General features: G+C 36.3%; 1 protein-coding gene and 1 pseudogene across 3 annotated transcripts; both read left to right on the plus strand.

Annotated features, from left to right (window-relative positions):
* Positions 1 to 1,231: 1,231 nt before the first annotated feature.
* On the plus strand, positions 1,232 to 15,961 carry LOC127148424 (uncharacterized). 3 transcript variants are annotated; one of them, XM_051082021.1, is made up of 5 exons: positions 1,232 to 1,710; positions 13,014 to 14,609; positions 14,885 to 14,957; positions 15,094 to 15,146; positions 15,826 to 15,961. In XM_051082021.1, the coding sequence occupies exons 1-2, from the start codon at positions 1,277 to 1,279 to the stop codon at positions 14,272 to 14,274; spliced, it is 1,695 nt and encodes a 564-aa protein (XP_050937978.1). In that variant the 5' UTR covers positions 1,232 to 1,276; the 3' UTR covers positions 14,275 to 14,609; positions 14,885 to 14,957; positions 15,094 to 15,146; positions 15,826 to 15,961. The 3 variants fall into 3 exon arrangements, with proteins under 3 accessions (XP_050937978.1, XP_050937977.1, XP_050937979.1); XM_051082020.1 differs by having other exon boundaries at positions 15,094 to 15,961; XM_051082022.1 differs by having other exon boundaries at positions 13,125 to 14,609; positions 15,094 to 15,961.
* On the plus strand, positions 4,043 to 12,753 carry LOC127148430 (pyruvate kinase 2, cytosolic-like; annotated as a pseudogene).
* Positions 15,962 to 24,929: the final 8,968 nt, after the last annotated feature.

Below are 24,929 nucleotides of genomic sequence, written 5' to 3' on the forward strand. Positions count from 1 at the left end.
TCTGCTATGATTTCTTTTTATCGTCTTTCTTCTTTTTTTATGTCGTTTAATCTTTCCATTGTCTTTTTTCTTCGTTTCCTCTAAAGAATCTTGAAAAAAATCATTTAGATTGGAGTAACAAAATTAAACGATATAATTGAAATGATAAATTATAGTCATATCTAAACAATCGCTAAACGATCGTAAATATATTACAACGCGTGGTTGATGGGTCATTTTTGTATTTTACACGGTGCGTGTCGGTGCTTTTTTTGTTTTCGAAATTGTTCTAAATACTTGCCACCTTGTTATACTTTTGAAAAGACCTCAAACTTTTTTTTTTAATAACAAAAATAAAAAGAAAAAAAAACTTTAAATGAGGTAAAAGGAATTTATTGTCTATATTCGAAAATAGTCTTTTTATTTATTTACTCCTTAAAAATTATTTGTAAAAGAATTAATTAATAAATATTCTGTTAATACTCCAATTGTTCTGTTCTCTATTACCGAAGAACTCAAACAAGGAGACGATCTCCAATGGAAGAACACTTCCCTCTGCCCCAATCCGCCATGAAACAAGATTTCGGGAAATTGCAATATGGGTATCATCAATCTCTTTCTTTTTTCCTTTTTCTTCCTCTTCTTCTTCATTGCTACCTTCACTTGTGACTTCTTTTCGATTTCATTTAGATGCGAGCATTACAGGAGACGGTGCAAAATCCGAGCTCCATGCTGCGACCAAATCTTCACCTGTCGCCACTGCCACAACGAGGCCATGGTCTTTCCGCCCCTCTCTCTATGTCTTTTCCTTGCGTGCGTTGTTTGTTAGAGATTTATATTATATAAGGGTTATGTTTTTTCCATTATGTTGTTGAACTCGAGCTTTCAGTAATTGTGATTTTCTGAAACTTTTGTTGATTTTACACCTCGCTGAGCAATCCTAGAAAACACGTTTGCCTAACCCTTAAGCATGGAGCTTGGGTTTGTGATTGTTTTATTATTTAAATATCTTAAATATGTTGAAAATGCGTACTTTAATAGCTTAGAAATGAGTAAAATGTATGCAATCTATTATATGAATATTGTGAACACTGTACATACTTAATAATATGTGCTGCTGAAAACATGACCTAACTAAAACCAGACTTGCCTAGCCCTTAGAGTACAGCTAGTTAGGTCAAGTAGAATGCGTTGAGTTCCCTCAGTATCAGAACTTGTGTGGGGAACTCTTCACTCTTGGCTTAACCAAAACCAGACCTGCCTTGCCCTTAGAGTTCAGCCGGTTAGGTCAAGTAGAATGCGTTGGGCTCCCTCAGTATCAGAACTTGTGTGGGGAACTCTTTGCTTTTGGCCTAACCAAAACCAGACCTGCTTAGCACTTAGAGTCCAGCCGGTTAGGTCGAGTAGAATGCGTTGGGCTCCCTCAGTATCAGAACTTGTGTGGGGAACTCTTCGCTTTTGGCCTAACCAAAACCAGACCTGCCTAGCCCTTAAAGTCCAGTCGGTTAGGTCGAGTAAAATGCGTTGGGCTCCCTCAGTATCAGAACTTGTGTGGGGAACTCTTTGCTTTTGGCCTAACCAAAACCAGACCTGCCTAGCCCTTAGAGTCCAGCCGGTTAGGTCGAGTAAAATGCGTTGGGCTCCATCAGTATCAGAACTTGTGTGGGGAACACTTCGCTTTTGGCCTAACCAAAACCAGACCTGCCTAGCCCTTAGAGTCCAACCGGTTAGGTCGAGTAAAATGCGTTGGGCTCCCTCAGTATCAGAACTTGTGTGGGGAACTTTTTGCATTCATTATGATTATATCACTGGTAAAGGTAGGATTATCAAAAGAAAAAACTTCACAATTAGTTTTCTCAAGATGAAAAATAAGTATCATAAAAAAAAATTATCGATAATTATAAAATTTTGTGAAATATATTATGATATATAATAATTGTCATCAATCGATTCAAAATTGAATATTTTTTGTACTATTATGTCTATTAATGACAATTATAAAACGTTAAAGAAGGCTATATAATGATTTTTTTCTTTCGGTTGAGAATATGGAAATCGTGTCATTTTATTGTCAAGAATATTTGAATCACGACAAATATTTTTTGTCAACAAATGTTCTATCACGATACGACATGTACTTATTGTCACATAATCCATACATGCAACTTTTATAATGTCATATTACATGTTTTGTATAGTTTCTTTAAATCTTGTCATTACACACATAATTTTCACCCTCAACTGATTAACATGTAAATAAAAAGTTTCATATATAACAATAACATAGATAGCGTTTTATATATAACATAGATAACGTTTTTTTTAAGTACAAATAGCCTATGGAATGTTCCCAAAGGGACAAATACAATCAAATTAGTAACTAAAGTTCGGTAATTAAGTACAATCTAAACAAGCCTCAAATAAATACATTGGAATCAAAAAATTTCCACTAACCTTACGAAATTTCTTATAATTCAATCAAAGAGTCCAATGGATTCTTGTAAAACCTTGTAAGAAAAAAAAATCATTTTAAAGCATGCACAAGTCTACACATTAGTATTGACGATAATAATATTAGGATAACTTTTGTAATATATAACACAAAGTACAAATTCTTAACCAAATAAAGACAAATTATGCTTTAACATCTTTATAAACCACAAAATAACAATTCACATAAGCGAAGTCTAACTCCGATGAAAATTCCTATTGAAATATCCTAAAGAAAAAAAAAAAAAAAAAAACGAAAGTGGTCATCTTCTTTTTATATGTACACTTATTATACAACCAACATTATGGTTATTCTCTGGTTACATATATGATATGTAACTAGTGTGTATTCTTTCACTTATGGACAAGAAGAAGTAAGATAGTAATAATAATAAAGAAACATCTGCTATTTACATTCCACCTAGTGAATTGATGCATGGTTGATCCGAAAAAATACAAAGAATAAACCAAATTTTTTTAGAAAAAAAAAACTGTACATAAAAAGAAGGAAGTAAGAGAGAAAAGAAATTTTCTCATTATAACACCTTCAAATATTTCTAAACTTTATATTGTTTTGTAATATAATTATTTTTCCATTTTTTCAAATTATGTTCTTGTATCAATGTTTAGGCATCCATTTACAACAGATATCTAAATGTTATCGTACTTTATAGAAACTGTGATTAAAAATGACAATCATATATAGTCTAATTAAGTTACAGTAGAAGTTTCATTAATTAATTATAACAACTTACATCACTTTTTTTTTTTTTAAATTTTCATAGAAATTAATATTTTCATGAAAGTGAGATCTCAAAACTATCAAATAGACTTCTATTTTGTAAATATTTTTAGCAGTTTTGACATTATTATGAGTCCGACTACTCAACGATGTCCTAAACTTAAACTCTAATGGAAAAGGAAACCACCCACTGCGATATTGCAAACCCTAATGGCTTTGATATTATATAGTCAATAATTTAGAGAAAAATATTTCTTATTCATATAGAATCAGAGTAAATTTCCAAAACGAAAATTTTCCTTTAAAACATACTATAATTAGTCAAACAAAAAAGAGTGTTAATAGTCAAATATAATTTTTAGTTGACAATTAATTAGCTGTGTTAATTATGACAATAATTATAAAAAAATTAAATTAAGATTATGATCTTAACTTAAAATTTAAGTTTTTATTTTAGATAGAGAGAAAATTGGTATAAAATTTAAATTAAGAAGAATATTCTTGAACTCTTTTTAAGTTCTAAGGGTATTTTTGAAATAAAACTTCAACGGTTTTAATCTAAAAGTAACGGTTTTTGAATAATTTTAAAAGTTTAAGAATATTTAGAATTATTTATTTTAAATTAGTTCTACATTTGCTCCTATAAATTCTGAATTAAAATTTAAAAGCGTTTTATGAAACAAAAAAATCACAGAACATTTAGATTTATTTATGTTTACAAATAAATGTTTTGCTCTTTATACGGTAGAAGTCCTATTAACACTATTTCAAATTTCAAAAAAACCTTTATTCTCTCTCCTTTGAAACCCTCCCTTCACACCTTCTCTCATTTATAATTTCTTCACGTTTCTTCTCAACGGCACTCTCTCTCCCCTCTCCCTCTCTCTCCTCCTCCCCTTCTCTCTCGCTCTCTTGTCTCCTTCGTCTTCCTCGTCTTCCTCGTCTTCACTCTTCCTATCTCTCAATTTCCATTCTCTAAAATGAAGCATGCACCCAAGAAACCCATACCCATGTCGCCGATCCACTGCCATCTTCTATTCCTAGCGCTAACGGCGCCGGAATCAAGGGCGGCAGACCCCTCGGAAACCTACATCGTCTTCCAAAGAAAATGATTCACCGTCCGATCCCAATTCATGGTTCCCGATTTCAAACCCTCGCCGACTAAGTTGAAGAGCCTGCTCTCTCTTCTAACCCACTTAAGCGGAAGCTCAGTATGGAGACCGTTCTTGAGAATTCCATCCCTGGGTTGTCTGATTCTATTGCGAAGGTAGTTTACGTGGTGTGATTATTGGGGTTTTGGTATATTTTTGTTTTAATTTGGGTGGTGAAATGATATTTTCCTGTAATATGAAAAATTAATTTCGTCTTATGCTGAATCATCTCACAGATTAGAGAAGATGTAAAATCTGGTGTAGAAAATTTAACAGAGGAGTGTGTATCCACAATGGCAGACGTTACTCGGCTTCTAATGAAGGTTTTTATCTTCCTCGTGCTAATATGCGCACCTAAGTGCACCCCTATCCATGGAAGTACGGAGGTAAGTTTCCCTTTTGGAATTCAAGTTCTGTATTTCTCGTTGGAGTTTAAGAGGCATTTTTGTTGTTGTTCTTCTTCTTGCATAACTGTGGTTGTGGAATTTGGGTTCTAAGAAGTGAAAGAACTTGTATTATAGTTTTCTGTGGTAAAAGGAATTGAACCCACTTGCCATGTGTTCACTCAATTTGATTTTTTACTGTAATTTGAGTCAGTTATGGTCATTTTCAAGGGGTTCAACTGCATCCGGGAAGTTGGGAAGGCGTCAAAAGGGATTTTTTAAGCCAGAACTGACTTCTCTCACTTTCTTTCTTTGCACTACTAACTTCCAAAGTTTTTGTGACTGTTAGAAGTTTCATCAAGTGTTTGTGTTTGTGTTTGCTACTTGGTTATGCTTCATAATTGCTTTAGGTTCACAAAAATACTATAACCTGTAGCCCTGTAATTCTATCCATTTCAGGAGTTCGAAACCTTTTTGTGTGTAGGAACTAACACAAATTGAACATTTCTAAAGTAAAAAGAAGTTGGGTTTATAGAAAATATAGTGCCATTTGGTTGAGTTATGACTACTTTTGAAGATGGTTTTATTTTAACTAATGACTGCATTCGCTAGTTTGTTTTTTTTGGTACTTCATTCACTGTCCATTTTCTCTCCATGGTCGAGTTTCTCTCCCCTCATTTATTTTTTATAACATTCATTAGATCACTCTTTAAATTATTCAATCACAAAGGAAAGACTACTTCAATTCATTGTCAGTAAACTATTTTTTTCCTTTAGTAACAATTGCTCACATCATATTGTCATTTCTCTATGTATTGTCTATAGACCAGGGTGAATTCTAGTTCTCTTCTAAGATAAAATAATTACCAGCTAATCATTTAGGAAATATTTCAGTTAAATGGCTCTTGGGTTGTCAACTGTACTACTTTTTATCTGTTTTCTGTGTGCGGTTGAAATTCTTCTGATGTACCCCATCTCCTGTGATTCTCTTCTTCAAAATCAAATAGTAGAAGTATTTGTTGGTTCATCTGTTCCACTTGCTTTGTCCCCTGTCCAGGAGTCCAGAAAGTTTTCACCTGCAACACAGTGAAAGCAAACCTTCGTCTATCGAAGAAACACGCTCATGAGAACATTGAGATCAATTTCAACAAGCTTTACTACTAGTTTTGATAAGCTTACGAGTTTTGGAAACATAAGATTTGATCGAGAAGTTAGGAGTGAAGGTTTGGGATATCTTGAAAAGATTGCATTTTTTTCTTGTATTTGAGGCCCCTTGAAATTTTGTTGTTTGTTGCCCTCTTGTTTTCTGGAGCTTCTTTCCTACAATGACTAAGATTGTTGGTACTCTGGGTCCTAACTCTCGATCTGTACAAGTTATTTCTGCTTGTTTGACGGCTGGAATGTCTGGTATGGTTGGCTTCCTTAGCAACTCTCCCTTTGTTTCTAGTGGGTAATGCGTTTGAGTTATAGTAGGGAACTTTTGTTTTTCTATTCTTTCTTTGGTGGCTGCTAGTTGCTCGGTTTGACATTTCATGGGGCAGTCCAGATTACCATCAAGAGACTTTGGAAAATTTGAAGATTGCTGTTAAAAGCACCAAGAAACTTTGTGCTGTACGTTCGTTTTTAATACGTTTGAGTGTATATTTTATCATTTGAACTTTCCTACCATTTTCTTAGTAACTTGGCCAAAGAATAAGTAAGCTAATTCTTCTGCTTTTTTCAGGTTATGCTGGATACAGCGGGTCCTGAGGTGTTGGTTACTAAAGTGAGAAATCTATCTCTCTTCAGGAAGATGGGTTTGTTGTTCTAACACCCAATCAAGAACTAGAGGCATCTTCGGAGCTGCTACCTACAAATTATGGTGGACTTTCAAAGGTTGGGAAATACTATAAAACTTCATACTACTTGTGGAACATTTTAGATCATGCCAAATCCACAGCCAAACAAGGAAAATCTGTAGCCCTGAAGTTCAGGAAAAACTTTCTATGAATTAAAGTTTTATTTTAAATTGATATTGAAAAGCCCCTCGTATATTTCTAGAAGTGGCTATTTGTTGTTATACAAGAAAATAAAACAAACAAATAAATAAATCCAAACTATTATTTAATCTAAAATCATCAACTAAACTAATGTTGACTATACTAATGATTTAATTACTTGTCTGCATCGTGTCTGTTGCCTGATGCAATTTACTCAGTCAAAATTGCATCGTATCAAGACACGTGAGTTTTTCATTAAAAATTGATAAGAGGTTAAGATTTTAATATTCTTTAGTTTATGCAAATAAGATATTTTGCAAAGTCAAAGTTTATAAAAGATGGGCGTTCTTTCATTCACTGCATTGATTATACAATAATCTCCTTCATATTACTAAACTTGAAATTTTCTTATATAGGTCGTTAAGAAAGGAGACACCCTTTTTCTTGGTCAGTACCTCTTTACTGGAAGTGAAACATCTGTCTGGTTGGAGGTAATGGGGCATATTGGTAGGGATCTTCAAATTTTTTTTCACTGTAAGGAATCGTGGTAAATGATGTTATGCTGAGTTATGTCTGTCGGGGATTTATCAGGTTTTCGAAGTGAAAGGAGATGATGTTGGTTGTGTGGTAAAGAACTCTGCCACGTTGGTTGGTACAATGTACACTTTGCATGCTGCTGAAATTCACATTGATCTTCCAACACTTACTGAGAAAGGCAAAGAGTAACATTCTTCAGTTTCCTGTTTGTTATGTCTGTTAAGTCTCTTTGATTGCTTGCAATTAGCTTATACAACCTTAACATGATTGGTAGCTCATAGTATTTTTTGATGCTGACTGGTGACTTTAGATCATAGCTACGTGGGGAGTAAAAAACAAGATTGACTTCCTCTCTCTGTCACATGCTAGACATGTGGAAGATGTTTGACAAGTATTATTTCCTTGCATTGAGTCTTCACTTTAAACAAATGATCAATTGTGGGTGATTTGACTATGTTGATTATTACAATAGAGGATATTGATTGCTAAATTAAATTTTTATGTAGGCTCGACAATTTCTTTCTAAGCTAGGTGACCTTAACCAAACTCAAATATTTGCAAAGATTGAAAGTGTAGAGGTAAGTCATTGTCAGCTCACTTTTTACTCGTATTCTTTACCATGGTTACGTTAGGATTGATTATTTCTGTTTTCTACATTGTTACAGGTGTTTTTGTTTCAGAAAACTGCCCTTTATAGATGTAATATGGCTGGAAAGCCTGCTGTTTTAACTCGTGTGGTAGACAGCATGACTAACAACTTGAAACCTACACGTGCAGTAGCTACTGATGTTGCCAATGCTGTACTTGATGGTGAGTTATTCAATTTTTAAATCTCTATTGTTTAAAGACCGAAGATGTAGGGATTTTTTTAAGTCATGGTTCTTTTTAATGATGCTGAAGATTGGGTTGAACTTTTTAAAATTTATCTATTTTATGTTCAATTGTATCATTCTATTTAGTATGAATCAGGGTTCTTAGTTCCATTCTTGACAGGGGATATGATTGTATGGCGTTTTTTTATAACCTGTCTTCTCATGAGTTTGCAGGAAGTGATGCAATTCTTCTTGGGGCTGAGACATTGTGTGGATTACATCCAGTAGAAACCGTTTCAACCGTTAGTAGAATATGTGCTGAGGTAATTTGTGTGTGTATGAGATAGAAACACAGCTTTTAAACCCTAAGCTTTATGTAGTATAAGGTATTTCCATTCCTTTATTCATTACTATTTCATTAATGAATTAATGAAGGCACAACTTTAATTTGGAGAAAACAAACATTTAACGTGAGGTCATGAGTGCACTAAAAGGACTACAAAAGGGCTTGTTAAAGGGAAGTAGAAGGCAAACCATACATGAAAATAAAACACAAACCCTTGCTGGGAAAGGATAAAGTTACAAGTAAAACAAAGGAATATCTCTAAAAGTGGAGGTTGTTATCGCCAAAGAAAATGCTGCATGCTTTCCGTTATAACCACCATTTAGTGCTGCATTCTTTTGTTACTCTGTTAAGTCTCTTTAGGTAAGTTTCTCCCCCATAAAAAGAACTAAAAAGTTTCTTTGATACTATTTAAAGTAAAAAGAGAAGGGAAAACATTCTAAAATCCTGTGCACTAAGGGGCTCGTGAGTTAGAAAAAGTTCACCAAACTGAAGGTGGAACCTTGACAGAGGCCATAGTTTCTCCCCATCCCCTTTCTTTTAATAAGAACTCTTGCATTTCTCCCTATCCGCATTTGTCCCATTATTACCTTGATTCTTTTAACATCGAAACAGAAAATTTTTGTTGATCAAATGAAAATATTACCAAGGAACTAAGGAAGTTACGGAAAACTTCCAATCGAGGAATTCAAACATCCCAAAGATAGAAACAAATAATTACAATAAAATCTCAACACTCCACCCAAATGATAAAATAAAAACCATAAGCTACCCAGTTCTGAAGTTTCAAGGAGAGTAAATTCGAAGAAAGCTAACCTACCTAAGAACCATGAATTCATTTCCAAAGGAACATCTACAGTAAAGGCTATTTGCTGCGTTCAATCTCTTCCTTTATATGCCTACAAGCCATGTACGTTAATCGCCACTTTTGTGCTTGTTTTAGCATTTTCATCTTTTTTAGATGGATTACACTACACTCAAAAGATTGATTTAGTTAGAATTTTGTAAGAGAAAAGGAGGGAAGATACAAAATGTCATAAACATGAAAAAGCATAAGATCGATCCGTATTCTGGTTTCAAAAAGCAATCTTTGACCATGCTTCAAGGTGAGATAATACATAATGTCATAACCATGCTTATTCTTAATACTAGTTTATTCTTTCGTCTTTTATGTTACGATTCAGTTAGTAAAAAGGTTCATTGTCATCCTTTTGTTATGAAGTTCTTATCTTAGTGAATAGCTTTTCATGAAAATTTGGTATCAACTTCTTAACTGCTCAATTGATTATATGGCTTCCTCGGTCCAGTTTGGTTGAAGGGATTTGTTTGTTTTGCAGAACTGGGTTCAATAAATCTGGTTACAGCTTCGGAAAGGTCATTGGCATGTAGTTCAGCAACAAAGGTAGTGGTACTGGTGGGTTCAATGGCTTTTCTTTAGAATTCCTGAATGTTACAATATTATTGGTCACGAGGCCTTTCTCGTTTTTCATGCGTACATGCTCATTTATCTTGAAAACCTTTGTTGTTGTTCAAACTTGGTTGAAGCTGTTGAAGACCTCGGTCAGTCTTCACTTAAACATATTTTGGACAACTTTGTGTGGATAATTGCAATTGTCTCTCTTCCTGGACGAATTTTAGCTGCTTTACGAAGGGGAAGGCAGGTTAGCCCTCTCGCTCCATTGTTTCTTGATTGTCATCTGTGCTTGTTCAACAATGATATATTTTGTTTGTGTTTCTTCTCTGTTTTTTTTATCATAGGTTTGTCTTTGTGGAAAATATGTATAAAGCAAAATATTCTTCAAATTACGGTAGTAGATTTTTTATAGACAACATCTCCATGACTTTCATTTGCTTGCAAGTAGGAGTTAACTGAGTACTCAAACTACTTTTAACTAGTATGTTAGCCATAAATGGGTATGATATTAAAGTGAAAAGTTTGGAACGATCAAATAATTACGGTGTTTCTAGTAAAGATTAGAGAATCCTTAATATTCTAAAGCATAAAATATTACGTTAGTAAGTTGTTTAAGACTTCGAAAGGCAGAATCGTACCATTGAGTTCTTTGCAGCCTGAGTTATTGAACAATAGTTTGAACTATTTTACTTATTACCATCAGTTGGACAAGTGTAGTTCAACATTTTGTTTGTTCGTTTTCATTCATCAGTCTCAAGTGACTATAGTTGAAAGTTCATATGGTTGACAATTGAATTTTCTCTGGTTACATGGGTTGGTGGCTTCTGGGAACTTTACTAGTTTCAGTCAATAAGTGATTGTAGTATTGGAGTATCACATAGGCTACTTGGACAGATTATACAAAATTTGTTTTTCCCTTTTTATACTTGATAATGGTTGATTTCATGCAGTTGCAACAATTTTTTCAATTTCTGGAAATCGAGTTTGATAATGTTTTGCTGGAAAGAAAGGAGCTCCAAAAACAATTCCAGGCTGCTTTGAAGGAGCATAAGATGATGGAATTGATGTTGGACGAACTTGAAATGATACATGAAAAGGCAACCAACAAGATTGCACTCTTAGAAAGTGAGGTAATGGCCTATCTATCTCCTGTACTAAATGTTATAAATTACATTATGGATGGGTGGAACTGAGAGCAAGTATCATAGTTTTCGATAAGAAGGGGAAGGAGAAATTTATGCAATTGTTATAGGAGAGATTGAACTTTGACATAAAATTTAGTTTACTTTTTATGAGTTGAAAGTTTGCATGTTGGTTAAGAACCGAGTGATGAACTCCATACAGTGCATTAACAAATAAAATCTCTTTCTTTCTCTCTCTTTAAATAAGTACATATATATAGACACACAATCTGCAGTCGTATGTGAATCTATCTTTTTAGACGTTAGAATGTTCAGCAACACTGTTTGCAGTTCTGTTGACCCATCATCCATGTGTAACCTCTCTTAGAATGATATTAACACATAATAGTGTTGACGAGTTCTATAAAACATTAGATATAAATTGATTCCGAGAAATGAATCCTTTTTTCCACTTAGGTTGAGAAATTGGCTTAAAAATACCAGAAAAGCTTCGCTTGTGTTGAATTGAACCATTATATGCACATTTGTAGGAAGGTCAGCATTCAATTGGTTATTGTAGAGGTTGAAAAGGGCTCTTTCGCAGCTCTTGTAGTGTTAGAAGATGCTTAAATTTTTATCTCTACGAATAATTTTTTCATTTTAGCTTTGATCTTATATTTGAATTTGATTTTCTTTTTCGTAATTTCAAGATTGTTCTTTGAGGACAGACCAAGAGCATAATGCTGTTGAGTGAAGGAATAGCGTGATAAGAGGTAAGTGTTTTCCTTTAACTGAAAATAAAGGAGTTTTTTGTTGTTCTTTTTTTTTTAAGTTATGTAAGATGATAGTATTCTAAAGCTTAACTATTTCTCACTGCATTAAATCATAAATTGACTTTGATGCTAGACTTCATTGCATTTTAGATAGAATTTAACTAGGTGATGGTTGGAAATAGCACCAAAAGTTCTTCATCTTTCACAGATAATACAATTTTTTTTACTAGACTATCTTCGAATTGGATATATCAAGAACAAAACAAATAAAACTTTTAAAAGTGACATGTTTGAACGATCAATTTTGTTCTTGGAGTAAGGACAATGCCCAAATAAGGACAAAGATAAGACTTATGGAATAAAAGTTTTGATGATTTTCCAGGTGAGGTTTGAAAGTATTTGAGAAACCTTTGGTCATTGATCCGGGTAAAATTAGGGAAAATACAGTTGCATGATCGATCTTTAACAATGCAAACTGCTTTCTTTCAAGTTTTGTAGAACTTTTTTTTTAAAAATTTTTAGTTTAACCTCTTTAATGAAATTTGATAGAAGTTCTTGTTTTCTTTTCGTAGGAATAAAGGGAAATGAAGTATAACCAAACTTGGAACCTTTGCAAGCAAGGGGAGGTTTTCTGTTCCCTTTCTTTTATTTTTCCATCCTTAGAATCTTGCTTAACATGCTTTGAGGACAACTTTAAGTGGGGGTGGGGTTGTAGCTTTGCATGTTCCATGTTCTTTGGGAAATTTTCATTTTGCCAAAAATGCCTAAATTTTAAAAATTTTCAAATTCTCTATTCTTAGAATAAATATCATGCCTACTTTGCTTTTTAGCTTAGAAAACACGTTTGCCTAACCCTTAAGCATGGAGCTTGGGTTTGTGATTGTTTTATTATTTAAATATCTTAAATATGTTGAAAATGCGTACTTTAATAGCTTAGAAATGAGTAAAATGTATGCAATCTATTATATGAATATTGTGAACACTGTACATACTTAATAATATGTGCTGCTGAAAACATGACCTAACTAAAACCAGACGTGCCTAGCCCTTAGAGTACAACCAGTTAGGTCAAGTAGAATGCGTTGAGTTCCCTCAGTATCAGAACTTGTGTGGGGAACTCTTCACTCTTGGCCTAACCAAAACCAGACCTGCCTTGCCCTTAGAGTTCAGCCGGTTAGGTCAAGTAGAATGCGTTGGGCTCCCTCAGTATCAGAACTTGTGTGGGGAACTCTTTGCTTTTGGCCTAACCAAAACAAGACCTGCCTAGCCCTTAGAGTCCAGCCGGTTAGGTCGAGTAAAATGCGTTGGGCTCCCTCAGTATCAGAACTTGTGTGGGGAACTCTTTGCTTTTGGCCTAACCAAAACCAGACCTGCCTAGCCCTTAGAGTCCAGCCGGTTAGGTCGAGTAAAATGCGTTGGGCTCCCTCAGTATCAGAACTTGTGTGGGGAACTCTTTGCTTTTGGCCTAACCAAAACCAGACCTGCCTAGCCCTTAGAGTCCAGCCGGTTAGGTCGAGTAAAATGCGTTGGGCTCCCTCAGTATCAGAACTTGTGTGGGGAACACTTCGCTTTTGGCCTAACCAAAACCAGACCTGCCTAGCCCTTAGAGTCCAGCCGGTTAGGTCGAGTAAAATGCGTTGGGCTCCCTCAGTATCAGAACTTGTGTGGGGAACTCTTTGCTTTTGGCCTAACCAAAACAAGACCTGCCTAGCCCTTAGAGTCCAGCCGGTTAGGTCGAGTAAAATGCGTTGGGCTCCCTCAGTATCAGAACTTGTGTGGGGAACTCTTTGCTTTTGGCCTAACCAAAACCAGACCTGCCTAGCCCTTAGAGTCCAGCCGGTTAGGTCGAGTAAAATGCGTTGGGCTCCCTCAGTATCAGAACTTGTGTGGGGAACTCTTTGCTTTTGGCCTAACCAAAACCAGACCTGCCTAGCCCTTAGAGTCCAGCCGGTTAGGTCGAGTAAAATGCGTTGGGCTCCCTCAGTATCAGAACTTGTGTGGGGAACACTTCGCTTTTGGCCTAACCAAAACCAGACCTGCCTAGCCCTTAGAGTCCAGCCGGTTAGGTCGAGTAAAATGCGTTGGGCTCCCTCAGTATCAGAACTTGTGTGGGGAACTCTTTGCTTTTGGCCTAACCAAAACCAGACCTGCTTAGCACTTAGAGTCCAGCCGGTTAGGTCGAGTAGAATGCGTTGGGCTCCCTCAGTATCAGAACTTGTGTGGGGAACTCTTCGCTTTTGGCCTAACCAAAACCAGACCTGCCTAGCCCTTAGAGTCCAACCGGTTAGGTCGAGTAAAATGCGTTGGGCTCCCTCAGTATCAGAACTTGTGTGGGGAACTCTTTGCTTTTGGCCTAACCAAAACCAGACCTTCCTAGCCCTTAGAGTCCAGCCGGTTAGGTCGAGTAAAATGCGTTGGGCTCCCTCAGTATCAGAACTTGTGTGGGGAACACTTCGCTTTTGGCCTAACCAAAACCAGACCTGCCTAGCCCTTAGAGTCCAGCTGGTTAGGTCAAGTAGAATGCATGCAATTCTTGTGGAATGTTCTTAAAAAAAATTAAAGTTTGTTGAGTTTGAGATTGAATATGGAAATATTTGTCTTTTTTAACTTAAAATTTTGATGAAATTGCATTTCTTTTTTATTTGAGTCAGATTGTTCTTTTGTATCTTGGAATTTTTTTTAATTCATGTTTCTTTAATGTTGAATGGGTGTGAAACAATGTTAGGGTCTGAAATCTTGGTGGAATGTTGGGATGATGATTTAGGAATTAATTCCTCTTTCTTAGAAGGATCTGAATCTATATAAGGTCTTCTTCTCTGTTTCCTTTGATTTGTGGTATCTTGTAGGTTCTTTAATTCTTATTGGAAATTTTTGGATACTCTGAGGTAATTCTTGCTTTTTTTAATAGATTTTGTTCCTTGTTTTCATGCCATTGTTGAGTATTTCTTGGTTGATTATCAACCATTCTTCCTGTTGGATCTAAAACCCAAATGTCCATACCCAAAGTGAAATTTTTTTGTATAAGAGATACTTCGACGATAATTTTCCATTTACCATACAAGTGCTCTATCTTGAAATGCAAAGGACTCAACTTAGTTACTCTCCACCTTACAGTCATGCAAATCTCAAATCTCTCAAAATTTTTCCTCTTTCGTTTCAGTTGTACATAAAAGAAGGGATAGAAGATTTCTGAAGACAGAGCAATTAATTAGTAGAAGAAAATGAAGAGAAAGGTTAGTGAAGGAAGAAAGAACACAAAGGTTAACTGGTTCTCCTAGGTTTATTTTCTTTATTGTTTTTCAATCTATGTGAAGAATTTTACCAAATGAACTCTCTCTCAACTTCATTTATGACTTCTTTTGCATGTAGAAATTTAAAGGATATGCTTCAACAATGAGCCTAATGGTTACATCAGAAAATAGGTATTTTGTTTTGATTTTTTTTCTAACTAACTTGGTTAGCATGGCGAAGCATTGCCAGAGGTATGGATCTTTACAACACAGGTTTCTGTTTTCTCAATTTCTTCTCTAATGAAGTGATGCCTAATATCTCTGTGTTTTATTATATTGTGAAACTGGTGATTCTTAGTTAGATATATTATGCTCTACTTATTACAATATATTTTGATTTTTGCTTGTTTGATTTTGAATCATTCAATAACTCTTTTGCTTTCAAAGTTTGAAATCTCCACATCACATTTGACTTATTTGTCAACTAAAGAGCTTGCATGAATATTGATTGAGATACTAAGAAGCTTTTATTTTTCTTTCGTGTTTCCAATTTTGCATTGATTGACAAATTTGCATGGAGGGCATTGTAAGCTCTATTTGAACAAAAATGTGATTAATCACTTCTGCTTGCTTGTTTTATGGAGTTTTCTTTCTTAGCTTGAACGTTGTTTCAAAATTTCAAGTTTTAAAACGTGACATAACAAAGGGAAACATTAACAAGTAAGAAAAAACAGTACGCACATACATATATATGTGAATATGTGAGTCTAAATTCATGTAATTTCACTGTCAAATTTTCAAGAATGAACTGACTCAATTGAATTCCAATTTTATTCATTCCAATTGCATGATTGAGTTTGATTTCTAAAAGATGTAGGCTAGAAAAGGAGGTGAGCTAATATGAAATGGAAGAACCATAACAAGAGGAGTACTGGATTTGTTGAGAAATGGGAGAGAGACTCCATGGCTCCCATTTGTGAAACTTTTGCAATCGATGTTAATGTCGATCTTGATAGGTAATGTTAATCTGTTTAAGTTGAGAGGTTTGGAATACTTCATGAAAGTAAGTTTGATATAGTTCCTAATTTAATGTTGGTTTAGTAGAGATACAAATATAAGATTCGATCTTGGTTCTTTTTGCATGCACTTGTGAAATGTTTTGGGAAAAAAATTTAAGTTTGCTGAATTTGAGATTGAGTATGCAAATAACTGTCTTTTTTACCTGAAATTTTTGATGAAATTGCATTTCTCTTTTGTTTGATTCAAATTATGCTTTTGAATCTTGGAAACTTTCTTGATTCATGTTTTTGTAATGTTGAATGGGTTTGAACAAAGTTGGGGTTGAAATCTTAGAGGAATGTTGGGATAAGGATTTAGGAATTAATTCCTCTTTCTTAAAAGAATCTGAATCTATACAAAGGTCTTCTTCTCTGTTTCTAATCATTTAAGGTAATCTTATAGGTTCTTTAATTCTCGGTGGAAATTCTAAGATACTCTAAGGTAATTCTTGCTTTCTTAATAGGTTTTGTTGTTTGTTTTCATGCCATTGTTGAAAATCTTGAGGTTGTTCTTGATTGTTCTCCGACTAGGTTTATCTTCTTTGTTGCTTTTCAATATGTGATGAACTTTACAAAATAAATCTCTCTACACCTCACTTTTGACTTCTTTTGTATGTAGAAATTTAAAGGATATGCTTAAAAAATGAGCCTTATGGTTACATTAGAAAATAGGTATTTTGCTTTTGTTTCTTTTCGTCCCCTACCTTTACAAGTAACATGGAAATTGCCACTTTGGTCTATTTGTCAAGTAGTTCAAATTCGATTACATCAAGGCATCATATGAATTTTGTTTTCTCTAACAAATTGGTCAGCATGTTGAAGCATTGCTCGAGGTATGGATCCTGACAACTTCGATTTCTCTTATCTCAATTTCTTCTCTAATGAAGTGATACCTAATATCTATGTATTTTATTATGTTGTGAAACTAATGATTCTTAGTTAGATAGATTGTGCTCTAGTTATCATAACATAGGCTGCCCGTCTTGGACTTCCAATAACTCATCCTTATATCTCTGGAACCTGACTCTTCGCCTTTGGACCCTTGTCCTTGTACTGAGGCCAAGCATAGAATAATCGCTTTCCCTTTCTCTATTTCATTTCTTAGTTATTCATTCAATCTGCGAACTCTTAAGATAATTTGTCTAATACCCCTACCGCTCTGTGGGATATGTAATTCAAAGGAAAGAGAGTTTGAAGAGGCCGACGACCACGTAGTAGGGGTGTTGATTCTTAAAGAGAGGGATGAAAGGAAACCTTTCATGCCTTCGAATGAAGGAAGGCCGACCGATGAGGGCGGAAAGATCTAAACTCCTTTTCTTCGTGATCCGTCTACTGATTATTCCTCAAGACAGCTAACTCCTGTCTCGGTCCTTAGCTCGGGTCCTATTCTATCCACCTTGTGAACTCGGCGGCTTAGTCTGATGCTTTGTCCCACTCTCGCATTTTAATGAATGTTACTTCTTCTTTTTATCTCTCTCTTTCTTCCTTCTCTCCTGCTCTGGGAGAAGAGAAGCTTGGGGTAGAAGAGGGAGAGCATATGATCAACCTTTTCACTCAATTAGATTACGTCCTTATTATTACATCCTTCTCATGCTAATTTCTATCTATGATTCCGAGCTATTTCTTCCCTCTCTGCATCGATCTGTGGTAGTTTAATCTACAGGTCTGACCTTTCGTCCTCTTCCTGTTCTCGCTGAGCCTGACGCATCGAAATCCTACAGATTCCTGTCAATATAAAGAGTTCACCCTTGGTCCAACTTTCATTTGCAAGAAAGGATGTGTCGAGCAAGGTAGTCCAATAGTGAGAAAAGTCTACAAATACTAGCATAGTGCTAAGGAATGAATACATCATGGCTGAATAGGTGGGTGCTCAGGCTATCAGGCTAGGCTATAGAGTTGGCAAGAAGGGGGAGCTTCTATTACTGAATTACTTTTGTGATTCCTTCCTCAGCAGCCAGCACTACTTCAGCTACAGCTAGAACTGCTGCAAGAAGAGCTACGTGGGCATCGAAAGAGATCGGCTGCTGTCTTCTACTTGAGCTACTAATCTCTGTCTCGCTCAAATCAATCCTTTTCCATCTGGTTGAGCATATTTCCTACCGAACTGAGAATGAATCTGACCTATTCTTCTCCACTCTCGTGGCTTCTCTTGATCCTTCTTTTATAGACTCTGTATCGATCAGTATGATAACCTTTCTAGGCGAGTGTGCCCTTGTTGGGGATGAGGATGCCTCCGAATCCATTAATAGAAAGGGGACAGATCCTATTCAAGAATCCTACCTACTCTGCCTCTTTCTTCTTCTTCTTCCGATTCTGATTAATTCATCATCCATGAATAGGCAAAACCTCTATTTTCTTTATTTGCTTCCTTAAGTTGATCTTTCTTATAATGTTAGATAGAGTTCTCCTTCTCATTTTTGACCACCGGATACTTTTTATTTGAGAATGACCGCTCTGTAGGTGAAGAGGCCAGACTACTCTTCCTGCGACTGCAACCTCCACTTAAAGAGATTCCCCAGCCGCAACCTCCACTTAGAGAGACCGACTATCATCTATGAAAGTGGAAAATCATGATTCCGAAGGGGACCACATTCTAATGCATGCCTATTTATAGCTGAGTATAGCAAGTTCCTAGGGAGTGAAATTCAAATCTAGACTAGACCTCCCATCAACAAAAAGACTACAACCTAAAAGTTTAGGGCTAGCCCTTGATCTTCCCTCTGACACCTGACTCCCCCCGTCTGCCATTGGAAAGACCAATTCTCGGTTGCTATGTATGCTAGAGATTGAATGCCCTTGCCTCTTCGCGACCCTTTGGGTCGGTCGAGTGCCTTTCCTTTCTACTGCGCTTTGGGTACAGATTATCAGATTGATTCTTTCGTAGAGCTATTTCATCCATTCCTTCTCATGCATACATTCTATGCATAATAGCTTTGAGAAAAGCAACTTTCCCATCTGCTGAAACCCTAACATCAATTTCTGAGGGCAACTAAACTGAAACTTCAGAGTTTCTACACTCACTTTTGCCTGGGAAAAGAAGAAAAATCAGGCGCATGGTACGTAGCCGACTCTCACTCCTGCACGGGCTTCTACTTCTCAAATTCTTTGAGCCTTTGTTCATTGATGCATTCTTCTTTATTAAGAACACCTGGAACACAGTCAAACCGTGAATTTCGTGATTCAACCCTGAAGTCCATTGGTCAACAAAGCAGCCTCACAGCTATCCCTTGACTTCTTCCATTCGAGCTACGAGACCAGAGGTCTCTTGCCCCACTATGCGGTAAAAGAGCAAGGACATCGAACCATTCCTAGACTTAACCTATATAAAGACCCGCTGCACTAAAGACACCTAAAGCAGCTCAGCTCGATGAAGAAATCGACCTAGTGCCTCAGGCTGGGAAGGAGGAGAGAAATTTGAACTAGCTTTCCAGAGGAACTAAAAGAGGAAGAACTCTTCTCTCAAAGGTGCAAAGGACCAAGTCGAATTTATCGCCTTAATGAACAAGAGGTCGACCTAGACCGCAGAGTGGGATCTTGTTTTTGAAGTTAATAAGGCTCTACCTTTTATACGAGAATACTTGGTGCGATAAGCCGATGCTTCAGACGCTGCTCTTGTTCGATCAATGGAAAGATGCCTTTCCTTTTTTCTACTAGGATTCCCAACTCGTTTTTCTAAGTAAAAAGACCTTTATTTGACACCTCGTACCCCCTTTGTCTTTCATCTTTTGTTAACAATTAATGAACAAAGGTGCGAAACTCTATGAAGGGTAGCAAGGAGCCGTGGATAAAGATGTGCTTCCAAAAGCTATTGCGGAAATGAGACACTATAAATAGTCTATAGTATATAAATAAAGGTTGGGCGCCTTATTCAGAGATATTATGGATGCGACTCGCTTTGTAATTAATACAAACGATGTAATCCTGAATCGTTCATGTAGAGACATGAAAGTGAGATCATCCTATGTAAGGGGTTTACATAAGACAGAACCATGAAATAGTCACTTTTGCGATATAACGTCGTTTACTGTTCAAAACTGACTATATCGATTATTAATGACCTATGTAACTTAATCTTAATCCTAAGCTAACTGTGAACTCTTGTTCTCACGAGATTATCTTTAGATATGCATAGGTGAGGGCAACTCATTAGCGTTGGCCTAATAAGTCTCCCATTTCAGGGGTAAGATTGGGTGGATAGATGAGAACATAAGGTGCAAGACGAAATTCACTCTTACTCGCTTTAGCGTTAGTAGATAGGTTCTTCTCTTAAGAACTGAATCCAAGTCTTGAACAAAGGGGCCCCACTCTCTCATTGGTCCGAGAGAGATTCGATTTACAGGTTGGACCTTAAACCAATTGTTCAATAGTGGATCAATGAGACTTAAGGAACAAGATGTAGCCTCGGGGGTAAAACAGTATTTTGACCCAGCCGAGGTTATGAACAACCTATGAAGGATTAACTTATTGATCATGGTTATATCAAATGGACACAAATATATCTATAGTGAGGGAAGTGCAACTACGGGACTTGGAATGATCCGTTAGTTAACGAATGTTGATTATCTCAGTATAAAAGAGTTTAGCCTGTTAATCTCGGATCGTTGGAGCCCATGATCTATAGGTCCATTAGATTCCTCTGCTAGCTCATATGGAATAAACTTAGAACAATATGATGGAATGAGTCGAATTGTTTGAGGAGAGGAGAGAGAAACCGACAATTATATGTGATATAGCCGTTGGTTTTAGATTACTAATAGAGCTTCATGCTTAAATTAGATTTAAATATTAAAGATATGAATGTGAATTTATATCTGGAAGCTCGAAAAAGATGGAAATAGTCAAAGTTGTAAAAAGTCAAAATGTTGACTTTTGACTTTGAAAAATCAAACTTTGATCGGCAATATATTCAAATCTGATTTGAATCTTGAGAAAATAAATGTGGATTCATGCTTGGAAGGTCAAAATGAGTCAAAACGGATAAAATTGTAAAAAGTCAAAATGTTGACTTTTTGGTTTGAAAAGTCAAAGTTTGACTTTGACCAAATGACAATTTTATCCTTTGACTAAAGTTAGTGGGAAAATCCAACATTTTGTTGGATAAACCCACTAACTATAGTAGGCTAGGTGTTAACAAACTATAATGAGATTAAGCCCACTAATGATTAGTGGGTTATGTGTTGTTGGTCTGTTTGCATGCACATGCAACTTTGCATTAAAAGCCTCTATAAATTGGGCTCTTTTGGCCTCAAGGAAAAAGGTTGGCTTATTTTCTAAAGAACAAAATTAGGCTATTTTTTCCTAAAAAAAATCAAACCCAACCCATTTCCATATTTTTCCATTTTTTTCTCTCTCCCGATTTCCTTCATTCAACGGGTCCTACAACCTAGTTTTGAGTCTAGAGGATAGTAGGTCAACCCTAGTGATGGTTCAAGCATCAATAAGTGCTTCGAACATAAGTTTTTCCTAAAAACCCTAATTTTAATTTTTTTTTTCAATTTAGGGTTTTTTGTTAATTAATTGCAATTAAAGTAATTATCCGATCTGTTTCCGCTGAATTGTATGCTTTTCTATCATCTCGAACCCTTTCCTGCTCGGTAAGAAGATAAGAAGACAGGAAAGAGAGAATTAGGAGATCATTAAAGAGATCATGAAACTGAATTAGTTATGAACACCGCTCCGTGGGTTCAGATGAATGAGAGCTTTTGAGAGAAACTGAAAGAACTCTGTTTCGTTCTTCTTCTCGTTCATAAACCTTGCACAAGATCTCCTCAATTTCATCTCCCCTCTCTCTCTCCCGTAGGTTGAGTATCATCTCACCTCTTTCTCTTTCTTTGAAACTTAAATCAACTCCCATTTTCTCTTTGTCTTTCTTCTTTTTTCCCTTCAACACAGTCAAGCCCTTTGACTCCTGATCATGAAACTGAGATTGATTTCGACCCTCTCCTTTGGACGTAGGAGTCTTTGCATGACTTCAAAATCAACCTCTATCCAGCTTTATATAAAGGCTTAAAGAATTTGAGAAAGCCTTAAAGGAATCAGACTCATTGTTAATACCAGGGGCAAGGAATAAGACGAGAAAAGAGGTTAAGATGAGAGAGGAGAATATTGAGAACCTTCTATTTGTCAGAAAGCTTAATATGGAATCCTTAAATTCAGTCTTTCATGGCCTATCGTATCGGCCTTTCCGACAGTATAATAAATGAAATAATGAATTTCTTTCCATCTTATCCGTTCAGGAATCGCCTACCCCTTTCATCCTATCTTTGGGGTCTCTCTCGCTCCGTGGGGTCTAAGTGAGGGCTGAAGGAGTGAATCTGATTTTTGGGTCTATGCCTATTGTCGATCATGTGGTCAGTTTCCCTGTGGAAAGCAAAAGGAGGAAGTACTCCTTTAGCCTCCGATTCCATCCTTTCCCTCACAAGTAGGTCGAGCAAGCACTCCTTAGTAAGATCAAGCAGAAGCGAGAGTTGGAGGCATAAGAGAAAGAGAAAGCCATTAGTATTCTCTCTTCCGGAAGTCTCTGTCAGAGTTCAAAAAGGGAAGGTCTTCTTTCTTCCATTCTTCTTGGTGCTTTCTTTTGGTCTTGAATATCAGAAAAATGCATTGATTTAGATCTCAATCGATTTCCTTTTTAGCCTTTAGTGAGCATTCCACTACATAAGTAAGAAGAAGATGAAGTCCGATCCCACTTTCAGGCTTGAGGCTAGTTCACTCGGGTAGTTGAATTAGGATAGATGGACCTCCTTCCCTTTACAACCGCTACGATGGTCACTTGTCGGCTAATAGCCTCACTTCCATTTCTCTGACCTGGGAAATACGTGTCAATCATGACAATCCCAATAAAAAGAGAAAGAAGCCAAGCGAGAGGTCGACGAACTCAAATCGTGATATGAAAGCAAGAGAGAAAGAACCGGATTCAAAACCTAGGGTAAGGCTGGAAGGAAAAAAAAAGAGAAAATGAGACTCATCAGAATTTAGGGCAAGGAAGACTCCTACTATGGGGTCTTAAAAAAGAGGCTAGAATCCAAGTACCAAAACAGAAATAGGCCAATTGGCCTTACGGGAACGAACCTACTCAAATTGGAGGCATTTTGATGATTTGGATCACTATTCAAAACATTCGAATGGAATTTATGTGTTAAGCAAAAAAAGATGAAAATGAAAGAGAGAAAGAAAGTTGCGTTTGACCGCGTAGAAGGAGTACGGTTTGGAGGACTTTTCCACCCGTCCGAAGGACTTATTTATCCACTAAAATGCCGTAGGTTGTGTCGCAGGTTTGAGATAGTAATGCAAATCATCAAAACCAACGGACTCGTTTATCCATATAATTGCATTTTGACCATTTTAGCGATTTATGATCCTATTCTTATTATATCCAAATATAGTAAAAAACCACCCATTTGACTTTCAAAGTTGCTGCCAGCTATAGCCAAAAGTGACTAAATGTGGGATTTCCCTCCCTAAAAAAAGTCAAATCAATGTTCGAGTAAATGAACAAGGGTTCAATTCCTCTTTATTCAGTTCCATAAGACATTATTTGAAAATTCTTTGCTCCTAGCGTCAGAAGAGATTTTCCCTATTTATCAAGCTTTATCATGACTTTTTCTCAATCTTCTTTGAAGAAGGATGAAAGAAAAGAGAAAGAAATCTCGTTCTAAATGAAATAGAAGAAGTCAATTAGGAGGTAGTTCTAGCTTTTTCTTTCTTCTTCTTCTCTTTCTCTTTCTCTGAATTCATGTGTTAAGCAAATTCCCTGAGATCCTTTTTTCCTTTCATTCATTGCCTTTTCTCGGTTTTTTCCTTGCAAAATGTGAGTTTTTAGACGAAGGTGAATATGGATTTCTGAGTCCTCGGACCTATAAAAGACCTTGTTTTTACTGATTTTGAATGATTTCTTGTTGCCTACCATACCCAAAACCTAGCAAATTGAGAATTTTAGCTAAGGATTACAACGTCGTTGATTACAAAAAGTCATAGGTTTCATTCTCAATTCATGAATGAAAAGAATGCTCAATGAACAAGGAAATTCATTCCTAGATTTCTAAGTCTGACTATCCACTGAATGAAGAAAAACAAGAGAAAGCCTATTAAAAGGACCATAGGCAAGGAAGAAAGCCTATCCTAATATTCATATTCCAGAATCCTTAGTTGCACTCCTGTTAAGGTAAGGAGCTTCTCTTTGTTCATTGATTCAGTCTCGCTATTTCATAACATCTGGACCCGAGCAAAAAATTTGCGAAAATGACTTTACGCTTTTCTTTTGATTAAGATGAGTGAAGAACCATTCAACTGCTCCAAGGTACTCCGCCCACCGACGACAGAGAGGGAAGGCCTATGTGAATGATGAAACTCTTAATCACGATACTCATTGGTGGAGCTGGAGAGGAGAGGGAAATCCACCGACTTCTACTATCTATTATGAATTCGACTTCTTATCTCTCATGATTCATGCTTGGGAATGAGTGAATGTGCTCATTCCTTTTCTCCTTAATGAGTTAATGCTTTCTTTCTATTAATTGATTCCATTCATGAAAAATGAACAAAGGAAGGACTTTCTATGGGACTGCTGTCTTAGATCTCGCGCAAGAAAAGATCGTTTTGGTAGAGGTTCAGACATATCTGTATGAGTGGGAAGAGGGGTTGTCCACTACGAGGTACGAAAGAAATTTCTAGTTGACAATTACCTTTTATCATGAAGGCCACTGAGGCAACTAAACCTCTTCTCGTCGAGCTCCTTCGTAACCTCACCTTCGTCTCTTAGTACAGCGAGGGAAATGTGAGTACTAAAAATCTGCCATCTTGGGCTGAGTAGAATTGGAACTTCACCTCAAATCCACTCCTCGAATCTCAATTCCCCACTCCGTGCGGTATAAGGGAGATAGGGATTTGAACCGGATAGTAATCTTTGGAATACTCA

This window comes from Cucumis melo, chromosome 3, assembly GCF_025177605.1.
Source record: "Cucumis melo cultivar AY chromosome 3, USDA_Cmelo_AY_1.0, whole genome shotgun sequence".
Taxonomy (NCBI): Eukaryota; Viridiplantae; Streptophyta; class Magnoliopsida; order Cucurbitales; family Cucurbitaceae; genus Cucumis; species Cucumis melo.